The sequence below is a fragment of the Carassius gibelio genome, chromosome A13 (assembly GCF_023724105.1).
Source record: "Carassius gibelio isolate Cgi1373 ecotype wild population from Czech Republic chromosome A13, carGib1.2-hapl.c, whole genome shotgun sequence".
NCBI lineage: Eukaryota > Metazoa > Chordata > Actinopteri > Cypriniformes > Cyprinidae > Carassius > Carassius gibelio.
In genome coordinates, this window is record NC_068383.1 from 17,679,850 (window position 1) to 17,701,162 (window position 21,313).

The 21,313-nt window shown below is 35.6% G+C and overlaps 1 protein-coding gene across 1 annotated transcript; it reads left to right on the forward strand.

The window, feature by feature from the left end:
* The first annotated feature begins 4,870 nt into the window (after window positions 1-4,870).
* LOC128026364 (forkhead box protein I1c-like) lies at window positions 4,871-9,083 on the forward strand. Its single transcript, XM_052613439.1, has 2 exons — window positions 4,871-5,548; window positions 6,825-9,083. The coding sequence occupies exons 1-2, from the start codon at window positions 4,960-4,962 to the stop codon at window positions 7,382-7,384; spliced, it is 1,149 nt and encodes a 382-aa protein (XP_052469399.1). The 5' UTR covers window positions 4,871-4,959; the 3' UTR covers window positions 7,385-9,083.
* Window positions 9,084-21,313: the final 12,230 nt, after the last annotated feature.

Below are 21,313 nucleotides of genomic sequence, written 5' to 3' on the forward strand. Positions count from 1 at the left end.
GGCTTCTGTAGAACGATGCTGCTGCTTACAAGCACATTCATTTCAATCAGATCCAGAGTCACTCTTGTTCATCTCGAATAATAATAGTGGTGTCAAAATACAGACACAAAGAATTTGACCTGGTGCAAGATGCCAATCAACTGAACAACAACAACAACAACAACAAAATGGTGTGTCAAGTAATCTAAAAATGGTAAATAATCTTTATTATCTCAAAAATATTTATAAAATATAATTTATATGACTGAGTCGTGTTGACAGTAGGCTCTATTATCACATTATCACTCTATAATGAACACGCATGTAATGATAATAATAATAATTATTATTATTGCTATTGTTGTTTATATTGGTTATTATTATTATTAACTGCTTTATATTTAATGTTTTAATGTTAAATTAAAACTGTAATTTAAAACTGTAAACTGTAGTATGTCTGTAGTATGTCAATTTGTCAAAGGTGTTTCATGTTGTTTTGTCATGTTGTTATAATAAATTAAAATAAAAATGGTTTATCGCAATTGCTGATATTAGCTTTAAAAAAAACTATAACAATAAACAATAACAATAAATTTCATGCAATACAATAAACTAGAATTTTGCTGGAATAATGTGAGCACAGAACAGGACAGGGAAAGTGACCAGGGTATAAATGGTCCTTTATCTCAATAACTTAAACTGAGATGGAAATGGGAAGCGGAGCAGAAACAAAGAAAAAAAGAGAGAAAGAGACGATGTTTTGTAAATGAGAAGCACAGAGTATATCTACCTCCATCTGTCTTTGTCACCACACTCCAAAAAGAGGGGAGCACAGCCTCTTTCACTGGCTTTTTTTCCCCTTCCCGCCTGTTCCTGTCTAAGTCTCAAACTCCTCTCATTTCTCATGTCTTTTGCTCTGTCACCAGTGTGCAGGAGCCTGAGGTGAACTCATAATGAGCTTGTGAAACTCACTTTTCCTATTGTTTTCCTGGACCAACGCACACACACAGAGTCTCTGCTTCAGTTGGGTTTCCTCTCAATGTACAGACAACAGCAGCCTTGATCTCTGCTCTGCTGTAGCAGCACAGTGACAGCACGTCTCAGGTAGAAGTAAGACCCACTAATGATGCCAGCGCTCAGGTGCACATACATATGAATAATGGATTTCCTTCCCATATTGCTACTGAAATGCTTTATCAAATGAAAACTACTACAGTATATATTGTATTTTGTATGGATTATTCTCAGGAAACTGTGCCATTTGTGTCCTAGTTGTGTACTTCAGTATTGTTACTGTTGATTAAAAACAGCTATTTTTATTTTTTTTTACATTTGAATTTAAATTTTAAAAGGATTTTTTTTTGTTGTTTTACTTGAAATAAAGCTTATATTCATATTGGATGAAGAAAAAAATATCAATAATAACAATTAAATAATAATAACAATTAAAAGTATTTAGAAATGTAGAAAAACTGACAAAAGCAACTCAGTTATTAAAAATAGAACTAAATTGCTGATTCTAAATATTAGTAAACACAATAATAGTATATAAATAATAATAAAAAAAATTACAGTGGTACACTCATGACTTAAAATAATTATTATATAACAGACTGATTCTACAGATACACACTTTAAATATTTAAGTCTATGCATCATGTAATTCAAAAAGAATATTAGATCTCAATTCAAATTACAAATAAATATACTGGTACTGTAGACTTCAGGTATGAAAAGTTTTGGTAGTAGTAGCTGACTGTTTGAAGAAAAAAACTACTAAATTACTGCTGCTGCTACTAAAGTGTGTCTTTCTAAATCATCGACTACAAAACTTTTATGTTCCAATAAGGTCAAAGAAACCCATGAATGCATGAATGAAATTTATCAACACATTTAGATAGCATTACTGAATCTGTCTGCTAAATCCTTTGACGATGATACTGTCATTTTGTTTAAAATATACTTGCTCTTTGGAGCAGGGACATTTGAAATATTCCTGAATGGATCTGGCTCCATCTAGGGGTGAAATAAATCAGCACGCCGGGATGTGCATCCGCCCCCACGGTTGCAAAACTGCTCGGACTCGGACTGGTCATAACTTTTTGCAGTCAGACATAAAAAGCTAGATTGGTAAAACTTGAATCATAAAAGAAAGACTGATTAGCTCTTGGCTAGCTGCTAGTTGGTAAAATTACTTCTTGGCTATGTGTATGCAACTGTCGTTTACACGGACGTCTCTCGATCTTATAAGGTGAAAAACTCTCATGCACTGAATCGTTTGCAGTGATTTTACATACACTGGATATTTTATAAAGGACAAAGCAAAAAGAGTGCTCCATCGGTTGGATGTTTGCCTATATACATGGAAATAGGTAGCCTAGACATAAAAACGGGACTAATTTCAAAGCTTACATTTCTCAGAATACCACACCGTTTTACTGGGGAAACCTGGCGGTGTGGTTGGATGATGCAAGTGTAATGGTTACTGCACCAATGAAACACGTCCAAATACGATCCGTGCGTCACTTATCCACTTGCAACACTAGGTGGCGCAGTAATACATGCAGACAGCCTTGTATGCGTCCTGTGATGGTTGGAAATGGCGAACCCCCCACCCCCAAGAAAAAAGAAAAGAAAAGCACAAAAAAAATTAAAGAAGGCAAGACCAACTGACCAACTGAGTTACTTTTGCATTACATTTTTATTATATGGAGAACTATTATGGGCAGTGTTGGGGAAAGTTACTTTTAAAAGTAGCCTAATGTATTACAATATTGCCTTACTCCATAAAAAAGTAACTTATTACTTAGTTACCTTTATGGAAAGTAATGTGTTAAGTTACCTTTGCTTTCTGAACATTAGCAGGGTTTGATTGTTTTTAATATAAGAAGTTCTATTTATAGCAAATATAAAAGCCCTTTCAGACCAAAAAGTGGAATGAATAAACCCCAGGCTGAAGGAAAACTAAATTCACATCTGTACTGTAGATCACAGGAGAAGAAGGTTTAACAGTCTTCAGCAATAAAAAATAAAAACAACGAAGCACAATTGTTAGTTTATCTCAAGTCATTTTCACTTATCAGAATGACAAAGGTAGACATGATTTATTAAAATGAGATTAGATACATTTGTGTTATTTAACATATTTAATTATTGCAGGTTTGCGTCATATTCGGAGTTTGCTGTTTTAATTCATTTTGATGAATGAACATTTAGTCTAGAACTACATCATGTTCACACAGCGCACACAAAGCCTCTGCACTTCTGATTCCTCCCAATATAGGGACAGAAGACTTGTCAGTCAATAAATGGGAAAACAAAGTAACTGGCATTACTTTTCTGAAAAGATATTTTCTTTAAAATTAAAAATTAATGCGTTACTTTACTAGTTACTTGATAAAAGTAATCTGATTACTTAACTTGCGTTACTTGTAATGCGTTGCCCCCAACACTGGGTATGGGACAATGAAATATTAAGATCCTTTTTTTTTTTTTTATCCTTTTTACTTTAGCTTCAGTTGAAGTTTGCTTAATACTGTATTTAATTTATATTTCATTGTTTTTACTTCTTAAAAAGAAAGAAAGAAAAGAAAGATCAAACTATAATAAATACCTGCAACTGTAAATAGTGGTTATGACTGCATGATTCGTTTATTCATGATATTCAGAAGGATATTTATGAACAGCAGCTCGTTTGTAATGATGTACAATTAGTCCTCAAGTGGAATTTCGTCAAAATGTTTTGCAGTTGTGGATATTGCTGAAGTACTTTTTTGTTGCTGCATGTTAAAGAAAAGAAAAGAAAAGAAAAGAAAAGAAAAGAAAATATATCCTCGGCTACAGTGCTAGAACCGAAACCGGTAGAGAAGTGTGAGAGTTAAAAAAGTGAGAGGTTTCTACATTTCATTTTGTTGCTCCAAAACATAAAGACGAATTTAAAAGTGGGAACTAATTACTAAATAAAATACTGGTTGCAAAGCACAAACTATGTTATAAGCCTAACTTCTGTAAGCAACAATTTTAGTTAAAATTGTGTTTTCTACAACTGTCACATATACTATCATTACCTCACATCAAATCACAATTAATCTTAAAATCATGAAATAATATTTAAATGAAATTTTTGTAACATATTTTTTGATCATTTTATAGTGAAATGATGAAGTAGAATAGGCCTATACCTGGAATTTTTACAAATGTATTTGTAAATTTGCATACTGTATATATAACAAGTTAATTTGTTTTAAAATAATTATGTAAATGTATATACAATTACATATAAATAACTTTTTCGGAAATATAGGCTACCTGTATACCCTATCCAATTAAAATAGGTGATGGAACAATCAAATAAAAAAAGACTGTTTTACTTTTTTTTATTATTATTATTTTTATCTATTTCTGTAGCCTAAAGATCATTCATTTTTTTGTAGTGGCTGTAAATATAATACATTATTATATTCAGTTAGAATTACAAATTGGTCAAATGCGCTTTTATGATGATGGCTTTTCTAATCAACTGAGATTTCAGGAAAACGGAACAAACTCAGGGAAAGGCTTTAAAACTTTCTGTTCACAAAATAAAACAAACATCTGTTTTTACTTTCTATAATTATTTTCGAATAGGCTACATAGATAGGCAACTCTTTAGTGAATTCCTTCAAAATTAGCTTACATTCGGTGTTCTTCATTTTAACCAACCTCTAGTCCGTCTGCTTATGAATGACTTCAATCATCTCCCTGCAATCCCGGTCTATAGGCCGCGCCTACTTCGAGGAGCTTGTGATCTATTGGCTGAAGGAGACAAGAATCCCAGATTAGACATCGTATTTGCCCCACTTGAGTGTATATATGACCAAACTTCTCTCACAAAAAGCAGACACTTGTTGCTTTTAACCTGATCAGTCAGAGATTGTATTGTGCATTACTGTGAGAGCGTGGGCTCCAGAGACAAACATTTGCCTTAAAGGCACTGGAGATATGAACACCATCGACGCGCAGATCCATAACAATAGTAACGCTGCTGTCAACCCTCTCCAGCAACTGCCAAAAAGCGCGCACGAGACACCGGATATGGCCGTGTATTGTGACAACTTCAGTGTTTACCACCAACAGAGTCTACCTGCGGCGCAGAGACCAGCGGGCTACGGCCTGGGGGACTACGCGACCCCAAACCCATACCTGTGGCTCAATGGACCCAGTGTCAACTCGTCTTCGTCTTACATACATGGCAACAACAACTCCTCATTCATCCCTCCATCTTACGGCTCTCAGAGGCAATATCTAACCAACTCCGGGTTCGCTGGTCCGGACCTGGGCTGGCTCTCCATCGCGAGCCAAGAGGAACTTTTAAAGCTCGTGCGCCCGCCTTACTCGTACTCAGCTCTGATAGCCATGGCAATACAGAACGCGCACGAGAAGAAGTTAACTTTGAGCCAGATATATCAATATGTGGCGGATAATTTTCCTTTTTATAAGAAAAGTAAGGCGGGATGGCAGAACTCCATCAGGCACAACCTTTCCCTGAATGACTGCTTTAAAAAAGTTCCGCGGGACGAAGATGACCCAGGTGAGTGATGCTCGTGCACCTTTGCATACTTGACGCTCCTTTTTATACAGATCTATTTAGTTATTTTAGAAAATATGCAAGTTAATAAATATATGACTTAAGATCATAAATTACTTTAACTTCTTGTTATTTTTCATTAGAAGTCAGTGATTGTTAAATTGTTAAAGTCGTTACCTTAATTTATATAGTGCTTTTGACAACACAGATTGTGTCAAAGCACTTTACAGTACTAAATAGGAAAATACTGTGTCAATAATGCAAAATATATTAAATGGCAATAGTAAACACTCAATTTTAATTTAAAAGCAGTTCATCATTGACTTCAGTGATGTCATCGTCCAGCTAAGTTCAGCCACACACACACACAAAATGATTTGAAAAAGTGCACATAGGTATTTTTATGAAAACTGAAATTCAAATAATGTTATAAAAATTTTTTATATATGAGATATAATGTTAAAATGTATATATATATATATATAGGCCCATATATGTAAAATATTTTACGATATTTTGCCTTTCGAATAAAATTCATTTGTTTTGTTTTAATATGTCAAAAAAGAGGGTCCCTTTAGACCCATCATTACAGTTCTGAAAAAATATGCCTTGTAATAAACAATGTGTGTGTGTGTGTGTGTGTATGTATATATGTATATATATATATATATATATATATATATATATATATATATATATATATAATTTTATAATTTGTATTACAAGGCACATTTTGGCCAAGTGGAATAATCTTAAGAACTTATTTATATTCATAATTAGTAGCTAAAAAAAAAAAAAAAAAGTGGTATATTTTTAAATATTATTTTAAAGATAATGCTAATTAAGTTGTGTATTTGGTGACAAGTATTTTATTTGTTTTAGATTGTTTCTACACTTGGAATTTCTAAGTTATTAATTTCAATTTTTATAAGAAAAGTAATGTGAAATGTATGATACAAACAAAAAATGGTAGCCTATGAACATACAAATATATATATATATATATATATATATATATATATATATGTATATATATATATATATATATATATATATATATATATATATATATATATATATATATATATATATATATACTGTTACATAAACATGAATAGATACAGAATACTTATTCTTAATTATCTCAGATTTTTTTTATTTACCAAAACTGGCAATTTTGTTTAGAGTTCTTAAAATCAACGAATTTCACTGTAAGTAACTTTTGTTTTAAAAGTTGCTGGCTTTGGTTTCTAATATCAACTATCCATATTGTTCGAAGGAAAAGGAAACTACTGGACTCTAGACCCCAACTGTGAAAAGATGTTTGACAACGGCAACTTCCGTAGAAAAAGGAAGCGCAGGTCTGATTCCAGCACAGGTGTTGCCAACAACACAAAAGCGGAGGAGGATCGACATCTCGCAGGGATCAAGACCACTGACAGCCCTCACCTGACCGGACCCGCATCTCCTGACACTGAAGCGGCCAGTGACAGACACAAGGGCGCGTCTCCGGCAGGCCCTGCGAGCGCTCCGTGCTTCCACAATTTCTTCAACAGTATGTCAGCCTTAAGCTCGTCCTCAGCTCCGACTAGCAGACAGGGCCCTCTGGGGCTGGTAAACGAACTTTCAAGCCGAAATATCAGCGCCTTGAGCCCGTACCACGCCAGCTCAGCACCTGAGGCAGGTGGAGCGAGTGAGCTGCAGGACAGCGTGCACGTGAACCGTGGAATGTACTGTAACTCTTTCACTGGGGGCCAGAGCGCGCAGTTCACCGGACACTTCTACAACAGCTTCAGTGTGAACAGTCTCATTTACAATCGAGACGGAACGGAGTTATAAATCTGTTATGAATTCAGGATGCGTATGATTTTTAATAAGAAAAACTATATATTATTTCAACACTGTGTATGGGCTGCTGAAATGCGCTAAGCAGATTCATTTAACATTCATTTAAACGCGACATTTACGCACTGAGAGCCACCAAATGAGTGTAATCTGGTGTTAAACACTGGTCAAAACTTTTTATTCTGTGAAAAATCTTTTGACTTATGCATTGGATTTTGATGTGTTATTTTAACATTTCCATATTATGTGTAAATTTTTTGATCATGCACTAATTTAAATAGATTTATCCGTTTAGTTTGAATTTATGATAGTCTTAAACAATAGTTTGATGGAGGGATTGCCTTGGTATTCATGATTGCCAAGATTCAGTATTGACCAATATTGAAATAAGTTCTGTGTCTCCATTTTTTTTTATTTCTATTGTGTATTTTTGTAAATGCAGTTGATTTGTTATATACACTTGTTTTTATCTATTTATGTTAAGTTATGTATCTTGCAGTGTCCTTTAAAGAGAGGAATATGTGGTCTGGTAAGCTATGAACGGTTAAAATGAAACTTTTACCTTCAAGGTAAGGTAATAAGTGAATAATCAAATGTCATTGTGCTACGAACTCACTTGATTTTAAATAATATTTCATAGGTGATGATCTTTACACACAGAAAAAAAAGTCACTACATTTTTACTTTTTCGCAGTTTTTGCAAAATATTCATTTTAAAATAAAATAAGAATTCCAAATCCGAATCTAAATTTATGCTTGTTTCCCCTCTCAAACAACTCCTGAATCTATGGCCTGTAAATGTCAACTGTGCACATAAGATCTAAACTAAAAAAACAACAATTGCACTTTTAATATGACTTTACAAACCTACTGTATGTTTGACAAAGTTGGCATTAATTTAATTCAAGCGTTAAAATGACAAAGTAAAAAAAAGCAACAAAAGGCAAATGTGGAACATATTCTAAAAACTATATTTACAAACGAAACTTCAACAAACACCTCAGCATATAGGCAATATATATAAATAACACCAACATATAATTTTCCAGTTTTATTAATTTTCAATTAGACAGCTGTGAAGCATATGGACACTGACTCAAACATTTTCAAGTAAAACATTTTTATGAATTATTTTATATAGAATAGTGACAATTTTGTCTTTTTCTTTTAGGTGAAATTACTTACCCACGCTTTTTTCAAGAACTTGGTAGTTCAAAACAAAATGAGCAAACTTGTATATGAGTAACCTGTATGACTAAATATTCCTGACTCTAACACAGTCGGAGTTGCACAATGTACATTTTCAAATCTCTGAGACTCTCTGGTTAAGTAACATCAGCATACTGTCAGTCCTGCGCAGAGCTGGGGTGTATTTCCAAATGGCGTTTCTGGGACAATACAGTACAAGAAACAAAGAAACATGCACTTATAACAAAGCTGAGGTTTCTGTCTTATTACCCAGTGCTACAGAAACAATACCACCATTGTTCTGTGAGTACCAGAACGGCTCTTACTATATGCTTGTGTGTTAAAATACCAAATTTGATTGCATACATCTCTCCAAGTATAAAATGATTTGTCTCATTGATATCTTAATGATTTTTACAGTCTTTAATCTACAAAGACCACATGTACAGAACAAGTTTTGATGGCATTAAAGCACACTGTGAGATGAATTAAAAGGGTTTGCCCACCTCCTTTTGTCTTCTCTTCATTAGAACTGTCTGAATAAAAGCGGGACAGACCCAAGTGCTTGTTTAGAGATTAAGGGGGGGGGGGGGGGGACTCCCATTGAGAAATTCCCTCAGTAAGCAGGGCAGTGCCACCCAGGAGGAGATGGAGAGGTGTGGCTTTGGGTGGAGGCCAGTAAGCTTCAGGATCAGAGAAACAGAATGAGAGCACAAATAAGTTCTAAATTAATAAGTTTTCTGAACTTCAAAATTCTATACTGTATGTACACATTATTATATTATATTATATTATATTATATTATATTATATTATATTATATTATATTATATTATATTATATTATATTATATACAAACACAATTTTACAATTAGTCACATATTGTCAAAACACCAATCACAGTGGTCTTTGCTGCCTCAGATGAAGCCACAGTAATAATTAGAGTTTAATGGGGGCAGGAGCTTATTTAGCATCTTATTTAGTCGCCATATTTACTCAGACACCACACAAGGTGGCTTTTTATGCTGAGCACTTTACCCTTGTTGCCAAATATGACATTGTCAATTAGTCGGGGCCTGACGCTCTGTGCTTACTTAACGCCTGGGACATCAGGCAATCACCAGCCCCCTCCTGCACCCAGCCCTGTGCGCTCATCTCTGTTTGCCTGCCTGAAAAGCATCTTTGTTTGTCAGTACAGAGGAACTGTATTCATGGAATATATTAAGGACAGAGTACTATCAGAGGCTATAGATATGAAGTACTTGTGTCTGGACAATCATAAGACGGTTAGGTTTTTTAAGTTGGGGAGAGTACATATGCACAAATAATTTGAACCTGACATATTTACATCTGCAATTGTCAAGCACTAAAGAAAGATGGAGCACAAACATGGGCATTCATTTGTGTTTCTTGATCTTATGAAACCCTGCAAATGACAAGTGATTTATTATATAATATATTATTATATTTAAATTAAAATAAATATATATGTAATAATTTGTTTATTTCTTTGAGTTCTTTTAGTATTTTCATCATAGTCACAATTTAACTAAATGATGGAACTAATCAGTGGGGTTTTTTTTATTTATTTTTTTACGTCCTGTGTGACACCATATAATTTCTACTTTTCACTGCCAAAAATGCATTATGGATGTGTTGTTGCAGTCAAAACCTGGAATATAAATTTTATAAACATTCCCATTAAATTTAGTTATCTATTTATATTTTCATAAACCTCTGATGATAGATTCCAGACGTCAGACAAAGTTATTAGATGAGAGATGTGAGATAAAAAGTAGACAACATATTTTGTAGAAATTCTCTGGATTTCATTGCGAAAACCAGAAGGCAAAAAAACAACAACAATGTTATACGATGTGACATATGTACGTAGGTTATATTATATACAGTATATGAGTTAAGATCACTTTTTTATATATAATAATGTGAAATGTATAATATAGGCTTCTTTCAATATATTATCGTCAGGCAATGCCCTCAGTCATTTCATTATTCCATTTGCATAACTAGACTCCCTTCATAAACATGACAATCAAATAAAGAGTATTTGCAACATTACGTAAGTCGAATATTGCATTTCCAACCAACTCAGGTCTAATGTTAAAATGTAAGACAACTGACGTACATTTGACAAAATGGTAAAATGCTTCTCTGTGGTAGTTGTTTTAGGTCATACTAACACACAAAGTTGGTGTGATGATGGACGAGACTCTGACATGTTCTCTTCTACTCCCTGTGCACTTGTGATCAAGATCCATGTTTAAAAGTATAGGATGTCTGACTTTGTGTGTCTGTGTATGTGCTGACCTGCGGTGTTTCTGTAGTCTACTGTAAACGAGCTGCTACATGTCTGGGAGGCGAGAAATATGAGGGTTTTCGAGTGAGTGATTAAGCACTGTAATTAAAGTATTACATCGCTTTCCTTGCACTAAGCTGAGAGAAACAGCCCACCTCAGCTCCCCTCTAACACAGCGTCTGGATCTGACCAACCTTCACACACAGTTTTTCTCATGCTCCCTCTGAGACCCTCTCAGAATTCAGGTGCAGAACCATAGCGTTTTAGGTCATTGACATTTTCTGAAACTGTATTTTAAGCAAAAACATGTTTTTATGATACTGCATATCTGAAATGAAGACAAGAAACAAAGCAGTTTTGGCAAATATCAGTTATGGTTGATATTTCACTGGAACAGTGGCTATTACATGAATCATCTCACAGATGAACTCTCACCAGTGTCCATATCCTTTAGTAAACGGCATCACAAAGAGGATTTTTCTCACAAACGAGCTGTTTTTATCATTTTTTCAGACTGTGTATTTTGAAGTTTAAGTGTAAAAGGGCCCCCCTCCTGATAGAGAAGAAAAGGGAAAATAGCTCTCAGCAGGAAGCTGTTAAGTTCATGTGTGTGAAGGAGTGTGTATGTCTGTCCCGTAAGTGTGTGTATCTACAGGGCCTCAGTTAAGTGGTTGCGTTACCTCTCATGTGGAGCAGGCAAGTCAGGGCGGGTCAGCGGTGGCTAAGGTGTCCATCATTATTTTTATGCCTGTCGGATCCCATGAGGTCACCCGAGAAACGGTCAGTGCACAGGCTGTGGAGGTGGGGGTCAGGGGGTGGAGACAGACACACTAAGCGGCCCTTCCCCACAGAGGATTATGATCAACAAAGCAGATCCCACACCTGCATCAACTGGAAGAGGGAGCACTTGTTGCTCCGTTGCATTGAGGTGAAAAATCTACAGCCCATCTCTGCGGAAAATGGAGATTGCCCTTTTTGTTCTTCTTTCACACTTGACCAGCCCAACATAAAAAAATAAACAAAACTTCTTCTTTTTTTTTCCTTTTTTTTTTTTTTTTTTTGCAGGAATAATTTATAAAATCTCAGCTTTTAGATATAAAGTCCCATAATGAGGTATACATTCACAGTTAGGAGATACAGACACACTTCAAGACAAACAGTAGTCAAATTATGAAATATAAAGTGACATTGTGAAATCTAATAGTGTTCCTGCAGCTCAAGTGGTAGAGCATTGCGGTTAACAAGCGCAGTGTTGGGGGTTCGAATCCCGGGAAACACATGATAGCAAAAAAATTGTTAGCCTGAATGCAATGTAAGTTGCTTTGGATAAAAGCGTCTGCAAAATGCATAAATTTAATAATAGTCATAATATATAAATGTAATGGGATATGAAGCCACATTATAAGATATAAAGTTAACAATTGGAAGATATATTCATACTGCAAAATAAAAAGCCCCAATATGAAATATAATAGCCATATTATAAGATATGAATTCAAACCGAAAGACAAAAAGCCAAATTATTAAATAAAAAAGTCATATTGTGAGTTAGCCTATAAATCTGCCACTGCAAGATATAATGCCACATTATGAGATATAAAGTCACATTTGGAAGTTATATTCACTCTGCGAGATAAAAAGTCAAAATATAAAATAAAAAGTCACATGATGAAGTCCCAAATGTATCTTCTATGTTTGGGAAAGCCTAAACTTTCAGTCCTGTCAATCATCATTAAAAACCTATGTAAGCAGCAGTCATTTCACCATCCCAGTGACGAGTCTTCTGGCATCCCTCCACCTCCCCATCTCCTCCTCTATTTCTGTTATTCTCCAGCTATGCAGTACCACAATAGGGAGTTGAACTCAGTGCTCAAGCTGAGACTTGGGTTCAAGCCCCTGTCGAGGACAGCAAGCCAAGTTCATTTACCGTGAACTATTAAGACTGGATGGGCAGGAGAACTCACAGAATGAGTTATGAGGTCACAATATGACACTGCAAGACAAAACATCACAGTATGAGATATGAAGTCACAGTTGGAATATAATGTATAGTTAAACAGAAAGATATAAAGTAATTTTGTGAAATATAAAGTCTCTGTTGGGACAAATAAAGCCTCATTATGAGATAGAAAGACACAATAGACAATGAATGATCTTTGATATATAGTACAGTACACCTTTACTCCAGGTTCGGGAGAACCACAGTCAACTTCAGTTAACAACCCTAATCAAACACACCTGAACAAGCTAATTAAAGTCTAAGGCAAGAGGGCCACTGTCCTGCAGGGTTTAACTCCAACCCTGAAAAAAAAGCTACCTGTATCGTGAAGACCTTGGTTAGTTTGTTCAGGTGTGTTTAGGGTTGGAGCTAAACTCTACTGGGACACAGGCCCTCCAGGATCAACGTTCCCCACCCTTGGTTCAAGGGTTTCTAGAAAGCCACAGGTAGGTGAGTTTTTATCAAGGTTGGAGCAAAACTCTTCAGGACCTCTGAAATACTCCAATATGCTGTAGATTACTGATTAATCATGTGCATATAAAGTCAGTAATTACACAGATTCAAAAGATGTCATGACAGTAGAATGTCTGTAAAATCACAAATGTTTTAAACAGTGTAGTCGCATCATCCTAGTGAACTGTAAAATCATTATTATATTAGCATACATCTTTCAAATCATATGTAATGAGTAACTACAACCACCTTTCTGAAAGATAGCCTACTACGTCAATAAGCAGATACATTATATAAGAATTACGGTATCTTACTCCTCCTGTGGTCCAGAGAATGAAATGCATTGTCATAAATCTGGAATCAGTATAGAACACTACTGTAATTATGAGTAACAGTGATGGAAAGCTGCATTGTAAAACATGTTTCTAGGGATGTATTCTAATGTTTAATTCAAGTTCAGTATTGTTGACTTCATCAACCAGATACACCAAAGAAAGTAATGATGACTGCACAGTTTAGTATTTTTGCAGTGCACCAGGCAGATATACAGTAGCTGAATGCTGGATGCAGGACCAGTGGAGAGAGAGCAGGAGAAACCGGGTTTGGATGAGCATAGTGAGCGAGCATTAAAGTGAAATGTGAGGGGCTACAGAGGAATGTGTGTCACTGCCCCACATCCCTGTCCCTCTGTTCCTTGCTTTTATTTTTTAATTGGACCCGGATTGCAATTTGCAGCTCTCTGGGGGCCACTCTCCCAACAGGGGTCTAATAAGCTATTAGCCGCTCACCCTCTAACGCCTAACACTAATCAACATGGACAGCCCTTTGTGCAGTACCGGGACAGGGTCCGCTATTGTACAGCTGACCTCCTGCCCTGGGACAGCAAGGTTAGCTAGGAGTGCGAGGAGGGACCAGCTTCTCTACAGCCACCCTTTTAAAAACAAAACAAACTCTAACACTTTACATTTCCCCTCTCTCTCTCTCTCTCTCTCTCTCTCTCTCTCTCTCTCTCTCACTGGCAACCACAAACTGATCCCCTCACTGTTCACCACTGTAGTCGACACAGCTTGACTTAAATAAAGCACAAACTATTGAATTAAACACAGGCATGATCTATATGGATATTTATATATTACAAAGCTTGATTGTAGAGTTCATTGGTGGCAAACCCCAGAGTTTGTCTTATTACATGAAAACACTTATTTAAAAAAAAAAAAGATAAGAGGAAAAAAAAGTGAATTATTAAGTTGAAATCAATCATCATCTTAAATAAATTTTATAAACCTTAACCTTGAACAGACATATCATGAGCTCCAAAAGAAAGACACATGTTGTGCAGAGCTGAAGCAGGTGTATAAAGCGGGAGGTCTGTCTGCGGTCAAAGTCCTGGGACACTTGCCAGTGCATGTCTGCCTCTTTGCTCTCACCTTAAATGCTTCAGACATCTTTGCCATTCTTGGCAATATCTCTCTTTCCTTCATTCTATCTTTCTATTCACAATATTTTTTCAATGTTATCCTGAGTCAATTAACAAATCACTCACAGGTGTCACTTCCAGGGGAAGGTCAGAGCCGTTATCTGTAGCTCCATTAAATGCACTTTTGTAGATCTGTAGTGTCACCCCTTCACCAACCCCCCAGGCTGAACATCTGGTCAAGCCGGGTTCTGTGAGCTATAGAGAAGAGCTCATTAAGAAGACCGGCATCCAAGCCGAGCAACAGGTCCACTAATCCAGCCCACTGCCAACCCACTGCCCCTCACAGACAGGTTCATCTGGGGGACGAAGAGCAGTCTGCATGAAGGGAGAAACTAGGCAGGGGGGTTGGAGACTACAGCAACTGAGAGCGCATGTGATTCCTTATGCCTCAGTTAATGAACACCTGAAAATGTTTAGCACGTTAATGAGACGTCTGTTTAAATCTAAAAATCTTTCATAATGTGTTTTTTGAAACCTAAGTTGCCTAACTTGCTGCCTGGATAGTTTCTGTTTACAACAACCTAATTTTAGTATAACTGAGATACTATTACAGATTTTTCCTTTAATGTTTTGTATTTGTTTTTACTTTCGTATTTTCAGTTTTCATTTTTATTTTGGCTGGTTGCGTGATTTTGAAACTTTTATTAGTTATTGTTTGACATTTTTTTATTCATTTTTTATTTTAGTTATTGTAATACATTACAAGTTGTTTTTAATATATATTTTATTTTATTTCACTTAGCAGTTTAAGTCATTTTTTAATGGTTTTAGTTTACTATAATAATCCTGGTTTACAAGTGCAATAATTGACTTACAGCTGGGTTTATGGGTAGTCAAGCAACAATCTTCATTTTCATCTATCATAAAGTTTATCCAAGGATCCAGTGTATTTTTTACCTTATTATGATTTTCTTTGAATTTTTGAGACTTCCGATTCATTAGTCATTATAGGTCGTTAATTAGAACAACAACAAAGTGCAGTAAACAAAAACAATTATAAAATTCTATCAAAACAAATATCAATTTCCAACATCAAGCAGCATACTGGACTGTTTTTGTACAGCTGAAATAACTGTAAGCGGCTGATATCAGATGCCTTCCACCTTCAAGTTAAAAATGGTTGCATCAGTTCTTGTGTTAACATAAATTAAAATTAAAATATGATGGATACATGACACAGTATTTGATCATTTGAAGAATTAAATATGACACTTAACCCCGCTCTCTTTCAGAGCATGCACACAACATCAAGGTCAGTCTAAGTCTGACTTACATGTACTCTTGCTGGACCAAGAAGAGCTAGAATCACATTATCTCAGTCAATTAGCCCAATTTCAGTCAGATCGAAAAAGTACATGACATTTTAAAATAACCAGTAAGTTTAATTTGACTGTAATCAAACTATTTAAACATATTTTGGACTTGTAGAGATGATGTAAAATGCTTTCAGACTGGCTTCAAAGGCACACAATGTGTATTTCATACTGTGAATTCAGCCATAAGGTGAAAAAAAGATGTTTATGAATATCATATTTATTGTGAAAATCAGACTAAATCACACTGACCAGCCCGATTTCAGTCAGACGGAACTAGAAGCAGCAGGTTCTGTTCAAAGCTCTTTAACACCAACAGGAAAGTGCCTACATCACTTCCTGGCATCCTTCCTTCAAATATTCAATTACACATTGCGTAAAGTATACCTCAACAGAGAGATGAAGACTGCGTCTCAACTACACAAACAAACTAACCAGTTCGATTAAACATTTTATATTCAACACCATATCTTGCTTTATTATCCTTTATTTTCTAAAACGGTTTTGTGTATTTTAGGCTCTGCTGAATGACCGCTCAGTAATTCCTGAAGGTCAGCTCCCACCAGGTAACCCTGTATGCTTTGGATGGGCCAGCAGCCTGGACACAGATTGGTTTAGACAGAGGCGGGCAGGAGGGATGAACATCTGGAGAGGGAGCAGTTCCCGCGAGTGTGGTAGCTCCTTCTGTCCTCATGACCAGACATGACCCTGCAGCTCCATCTACAGTAGACGTACCCAATCTTCCATATACTCCCGCTCGCTCTTTTCCCAGACTAAAATGGGCAAACACCTCAAGCCATTAAGTCCTGGAGACCTCTTTGAAAAAAAAATAACTGCTGTGGATGGATCTGAAGATATCAAAGTCTATATTTTCATGAACAAAAGTGCCAGAGATCACAACTTTAACTAACTGCACAGTTGGTGGCGGTTTTGTCTGTAAAGAAGGGGTGCTGTGAACTTGGCGCCGTACCATGTTATTATTGTTTAATCTGACCCAGGAGAGAGAGAAAGACTGAATGTGCGACACAGTGAGAAAACGAGAGAGGTGGGCACCAGTGAGTTGTTTACAGTTTACACAGGTCCTTGGTATTAATGCATCAAACTCACAGCTTTGTGTTATGGGTAAACACGCTCAGCCGCCATGACACCAGCTTGCACACACTGGGATATGTTGACAGTCATAGTTTCAGGGACTGGGCTCAGTGTCGTGGAAGAGGCAAACTTCCTGTCAGAGAGTTTCTGCTGAAATTACACCATGCAGATGCAACACGTCGACAATTGCGAAGGAAGGGCATTGCTCGAATCCACTCGCACAGAAAAGAATGCGGCTCAGTCTGCGGCAGTTGTTGTGAATGAACATGGTTTCTAAACTTTCTTAATCTTTGAGAGTTTGAGCGATGGAGGGCAGGAGGGGGGTTCAGGTGCACGGCTGGGTCATTGGCGTCGCTCTGTTAGTTTTAGAGGGCCGGGGGGAGGGAAGGGTCAAACCCCCTGCGCAGAAGGAATTATATTCCTGTCAAAAACTTGAAGCAGAGCCCAAACACACTCATACACACAGCTTACTGGAAACTCTTTCTCACTCTTTCCTTTTACATTAGACAATGTCAGCAAGTAAACATTGCTCACTGGTATTACTGATGCTTTTACATCATTTATAGTATACACTATGATACCATACTGCTAGAAATACTTTAGGTTAAAAAATAATGACACTATTGGGGTCACTATACTAAAAGGAAAAGAAGTCTGTACACACCAAGAATGATAACTATTACAGTAACTATATTGAATCTAGAATAAAACATTTTTGTTTACAAGCAGATTCTCTGTTCTTTCTTTTGATGTTTTGTATGTTCAGATTCACTGCAAAAATGCTTTACTACCTGAGATTTTTTGTCTTGTTTCCCGCCAAAATATATACAAAAAATTCTTAAATCAAGAAGGATTTTCTAGACAAGTAAAAATGATTGTCTTGTTTAAAAAAAAAAAAAGAAAGAAAGAAAAAGTAAAAATTAAGTGAGTTTTTGCTTGAAACAAGCAAAATAATCTGCCAATGGGGTAAGAATTTTTTTAAGGTATTTTTTTTTTTTTTTTTTTTTTTTACCTCATTGGCAGATTATTTTGCTTGTTTCAAGCAAAAACTCACTTAATTCTTTTTTTCTGAAAACAAGAGAATAATTTTTACTTGTCTAGAAAATCCTTCTTGATTTAAGAACTTTTAGATATATTTTGGCGGAAAACAAGACAAAAAAAATCGAAGCTAGTAAAGAATTTTATTTTATTATTATTATTATTATTTTATTATTATTTTTATTTTATTTTTTGCAGCGTATTCATATAACAAAATGTATAGCTACATATTAATAACTAAATAGGAACATAGTAGTAAAGTATGATGTAAAGTTTACTTAAAGAACTTAGAAAAATATGTAAACAGGGCCTAAGAGTGGCATATGCTAAGGAATGTTAGGAAGTGGAGGTGCTTACTGCACTGTAATGTACAGTCCCATAGGTAATTGTCTATGGTGAATGCTATGTGAATGAGTTGATGATTAGAGAGCAGTGTTCCATAAAGAGCTCGAAATGATGCATCAAAAAACAAAAAATGCATCATTTGTCTATCAGCACTTGATGGAGAACAGCCTATCATTGAACAAACAGGCCTGAGAACACATACAGTACACAGACTGACAGCAAAGAAAGCAGGTGACACCAATGACACTGGTGAGAGGCCGGGCTACACAGAAAACCTCAGTGTTGTCCCTCATTTCTATACTTTCATACAGTATAAATATCAGAGTGACATTCTGATACACTGACGGAATGGGTGTTTGCTCTGTTATTCACCTGCGTTGGCAAAAGTATCAAAGGGCTGAAATCATATTCATACTTTGCACTTTGATGAGTTCCTAACTTGCTGCAGCGTGTAGAAGACACTGAAAGAAAGTCAACCTCAATCTTGAAAGAAAAGAAGGGAAACCATTTTAAGTTTAAGCAAACAAAGCAAATGCACAGATGTATGAACATCACACAAACTAGAGTAATAAAAATCTTCTATAAAATCCATTGGTTGAAATGTATTTGTATAAAGACCTATTGAAAATAATTAATTATGAGTTAAATTCCCATTTCTAAAGTCTTAGCATTAAAAATCTTTCTTCAGCAACCTTTCAAAAGACACACACACACACACACACACACGCACTCCAGTCTGAGACTTCAAAGGCAGGTGGAGTGAAACCATGAAATTACAGGTAAGGTGTCACTTACCCCTTTGAAACCCAGCACTGCTCAAATCCAGGCAAGACCTGGCCAGCCCTGGAATTAGAACAAATGAAAAAGAAAAAGAAGAAGGGAAGAGAATGACAGAAGTGGAGGGGAGTGGCAGAGGAGTGGAAAGGTGATTTAACGAGTCATGTTGACAATATGGCAGCCCTATAAATAGGGTCTTTCTGCAGTAAATTACCTCATATTACACACTCATGTTACACTAATGCATATCACACAAACACTGTACACACATCAATAATGTATAAATATATAAACCCAGTAAAATGATTAGAGAACCCATTAACTTTAATAAATATGTTCGTCAAGAACATATACATATGGCATTTTTTAAGTAGCGTGAAGTAGTATGGATCAGCACTTTTTAGGTGAAAGCACTTTAAGCTTTCAAGTTAATTGGCTTTGATAAAAATTAACACGTTATTTGTTATCTGAAAGTCACATTAATATATTCTACCAATTTTTCACCATGACTACTTCATATAAATTTACTATTTTTCAATTTATTAATAAGTTGTATTATTGTTTATTGTCTAAGACCCAGACTTTCCATCTTTAAAAAAAAAAAACAGAATTATTACTTTTTAAAATGACAATAATCTGAATAAAGTGAGGAATAAATAATTCTATTTTATCATGCAATACCTCAAATACCATGCAGTTTTTATCATAAATACCATGTTAAACATTTCCATCACCGTCAACATTTTTGACATTTTTTTTTTTTAAATGTATTGTTTAACCTTGGTTAACAAACAAAACAACATCATTTTCATTTGATACACAGAAATCCACTCTTAGACATTGTTAGTACACAAATGATAATAATATTTTAAATAAATTATAATAATAATATCTGCAAACCAAAGCTGAAGAAAAACCAATATATCAAAGTTTTTCCATCTGATACCATTACCTTACCATGGCACTACAACAGTATTTTTTACTAGGACCTGTAACAGATTTATGACCTGCTTTATCAACATTCAATTACACAGTGTCTGTACATTTACATAATTCATAATCAAAATGAAGAGAAGTAGATCATCCATTTATCAAATCCTCCATGGCTGGCACAGATAAGATAATGACAGCACCCCACACGCAGACTCTTATCTAGAAGACTTATTCCAATGATGTTTTTGCCACACAGGTGTCTTCAAAAGATGAACTGATACAAACCTGTCTGGGTATGACAGAGATGCATTTGTGTCTGTGTGTGTGTTTTAAGGTGCTGCGATTGTGTCAGTACAGAGATTCTTCAGATAACTGCTTGAGTTAGATTTAAAGCACATCCGTTCCAGGCGTATGCAGCGGTGTAGGTCTGTGGTGGGGAGAAGATGACAGGAGAGTGTTTCATACTCTGCAATAACAGAACTGTGCTCTGTGTGAGCGTGTATGACATTCTTAACTTCCCGAACACATGCCAGCCAAACCACTGTATTTTTCTCTACTTCCTCATAAAGCTCATTATCATTCATTTTCTTCACGCTATTTATTGCTCTTTTAGTAATTATCATGTTCTTTTCTTCTTTTTACTTCAGTGTCTGGGTACTTTCTATAAGGGATATTAACACTGAGCTTAACCCCAAGTCATCTTCATTCTAAACCCTGATTTTAACCCTGGGAAAAGGTCAAGGAATGTTTCAGACTTATAATTTTATTTTATTTACCATTTAGCTCTGTTAACCCTGCATTTCGGTGCCAAATTTGTACAGTGTCAAATGATGCAGTGTTATTATGTTCCGGCTAGATGCACAGCAACAGAAACCTAGTTGCGTTCCTCATATTCACATGCTTTTGACCATCATAAAAACATGACATATAAACAGAAATTTCAGCATTTCAGGTGAAAATGTCTTCTTACCTTTATAGCCTGAAAACTCCAT